The sequence below is a fragment of the Condylura cristata genome, unplaced genomic scaffold, assembly GCF_000260355.1.
Source record: "Condylura cristata isolate star-nosed mole 26May11 unplaced genomic scaffold, ConCri1.0 scaffold00013, whole genome shotgun sequence".
NCBI lineage: Eukaryota > Metazoa > Chordata > Mammalia > Eulipotyphla > Talpidae > Condylura > Condylura cristata.
Genome location: NW_004567114.1, coordinates 2,871,114 through 2,873,472, shown reverse-complemented (window position 1 = coordinate 2,873,472; position 2,359 = coordinate 2,871,114). Strand labels below are relative to the sequence as shown.

Here is a 2,359-nt window from a genome sequence, read left to right as displayed (position 1 = left end):
AGGGGGTTTATTCAGGAACAAAGCAGCAAGAGGGTACAGTGGGGAGACCACCTGGCCCTTCCCGGGATCTGGGGCTACCAGCCACAGCCGCAGCCCCTGGAGTTCCCCGGGAGGGGAGAAGGGCCCCCTCTTGTGGGAGGCATGTGGGGCTTGTGGTCTGCCCCCGCGCTTCCCCAGGGGACCTCGGACCTCAACATTCACAGGGTGGGTCACGCGGCCGAGGAAGCAGCTTCACAGGACGCAGGTGAGTGCGGCCCTTAGGCTTGGGAGCTGCTGTCCTCGGCGGGGCGGGCCGTTCTGGCGGGTGAGAGGAAGAGGAGGAGGCAGACAGACGCCAGCCAAGGGCTGCCGCCTCCTTGGGCCTGTGGTGGTGGCCGACGGCCGCCTCCACGTTGGGACCGGCGGTGAGTGGGGGCCGCGGCACATGACTGGCGAGGCACCCCAAGGCCCTGACCCCTGTCTCTGCAGGAGTGCTCCCCTTACGCAGCCCACCTGTACGACGCGGAAGACCCCGCCACGCCGCTGCGCACGGTGCCCGGGCTCTGCCAGGACTACTGCCTGGACATGTGGCAGACGTGTCGGGGCCTGTTCCGACACCTGTCCCCTGACCCTGAGCTCCAGGCCCTGGAGGGCCACCGGGCCAAGCTCTGCCGCTACCTGTCGCTGGACGACGTGGACTACTGCTTCCCGCACCTGCTGGTCAACCAGAACCTCAACTCCAACCTCGGCCGCGTGGTGGCCGACGCCAAGGGCTGCCTGCAGCTGTGCCTGGAGGAGGTGGCCAACGGGCTGCGCAACCCGGTGGCCATGGTGCATGCCTATGACGGCACCCACCGCTTCTTCGTGGCCGAGCAGGTGGGACTGGTGTGGGCCTACCTGCCTGACCGCTCGCGGCTGGAGAAGCCCTTCCTGAACATCAGCCAGGCCGTGCTCACCTCCCCCTGGGAAGGCGACGAGCGGGGCTTCCTGGGCCTGGCCTTCCACCCCAGCTTCCGGCACAATGGCAAGCTCTATGTCTACTACTCGGTGGGGGTGGGCTTCAGCGAGTGGATCCGCATCAGCGAGTTCAAGGTCTCTGAGGACGACATAAACACTGTGGACCACAGCTCTGAGAGGTGGTTTCCCCGGGAGCCCTGCTGATAGGGGGTAGGGCTGAAACCCTCTGGCATGCACCCATGTGCAGTGGCCTGCACCTATATGCACCAGCCTGCACCCATAAGCACCTGCATGCACCCATATACACCTGCATGCACCCATGTGCAGTGGCCTGCACCCATAAGCACCAGCATGCAGCCATATGCACCTGCATGCACCCATGTGCACTGGCCTGCACCTGTGTGCACCAGCAAGCACCCGTGTGCACTGGCCTGCACCCATACTGGTGAGCACAGATACACAGCAGCACCCACCCTTACACCTAGTGTGGCAGTTGCTACCATTTAGAATATTGCACCAGGTGAGGGGCTGAACCTGTGTCTGGGATCAGGGCAGGAAAATCGCCAACAGTCGGGCAGAGTCATGCCCGACTCCTGGTCAGTCACCTCACACGGTTCATTCCTTCTGGTCATGGTGAGGCCAGTGAGCAGTGTGACCTCCCCTTCTTTAGAGCTCAGAGAGGAGGCTAGACAGGTGAAGTGACGTGCGGGGTCGCACAGCTGCCGCCTCAGCTGGGGCCCTGCTGGTCTCAAGCCCCACGCCCCTTCAGGCCCCACCTTCCACCCCTCTGCCCCAGGCAAATGCTCCCCATCAAATGGCACCCCCAGCAGATTTCTCCACCCCCTACCTCCGGGCCTTAGTTCCTTTGTTTTCTGCTTTCCATATACTACTTATGCCCCAACTGTTTGGAAAACAGACTTGAGCCTGCCTGGCGTGAGGGTCATCAGTGTGGGTTCAGCAGGAGCCTCATCTCTCACCGCGCTCCTCGAGTCCTGTGTGCTGGTTCCTGGGGGCAAGGCTTCTGATCTCGCTCCAAAGTCCCCGAGTCCTGAATTTAAACTTGAACTTTTCTTCTTCTTTGCATGGCTAAGGGATGGCGTCAGTGACCAATCCCGGAGGGAAATGCAGGGCGCTGGCGGGGCAGGCATCTGGGTGTCATGAAGGCAGGAGAAGGGGACTGCCAAAAGCCAGATGGACAAAGTGAGGTGTTGTTTTGTGTGACTCCCCGCTCCTGCCATGCTGGGCAGAGGCCCCCCGTCAGTCTCCATCGCCAGCTCCAGCACCCGCTCTGGCGGCACCAGAAGCCAAGGAAATGCTTCCCCCTCTTGCGCTCACTCTTCATCAGCAAGCCTTAGCCAGGCCACTCCCCTCCTCGTCCTCCCCTCCCTCCCTTCTCCCCCTCCTCTGCCACCCAGGCCAAGCC

The 2,359-nt window shown here is 62.7% G+C and overlaps 1 protein-coding gene across 1 annotated transcript in view; it reads left to right on the top strand.

The window, feature by feature from the left end:
- Window positions 1-216: 216 nt before the first annotated feature.
- HHIPL1 (HHIP-like 1) overlaps window positions 217-2,359 on the top strand; it is a 17,632-nt gene continuing 15,489 nt past the window's right edge. Inside the window, exons 1-2 of the mRNA XM_004682018.2 lie at window positions 217-244; window positions 469-1,115. Of these exons, the coding sequence (XP_004682075.1) occupies window positions 565-1,115 (551 nt within the window). The 5' untranslated portion in view covers window positions 217-244; window positions 469-564. The remainder of the gene's footprint in view (window positions 245-468; window positions 1,116-2,359) is intronic.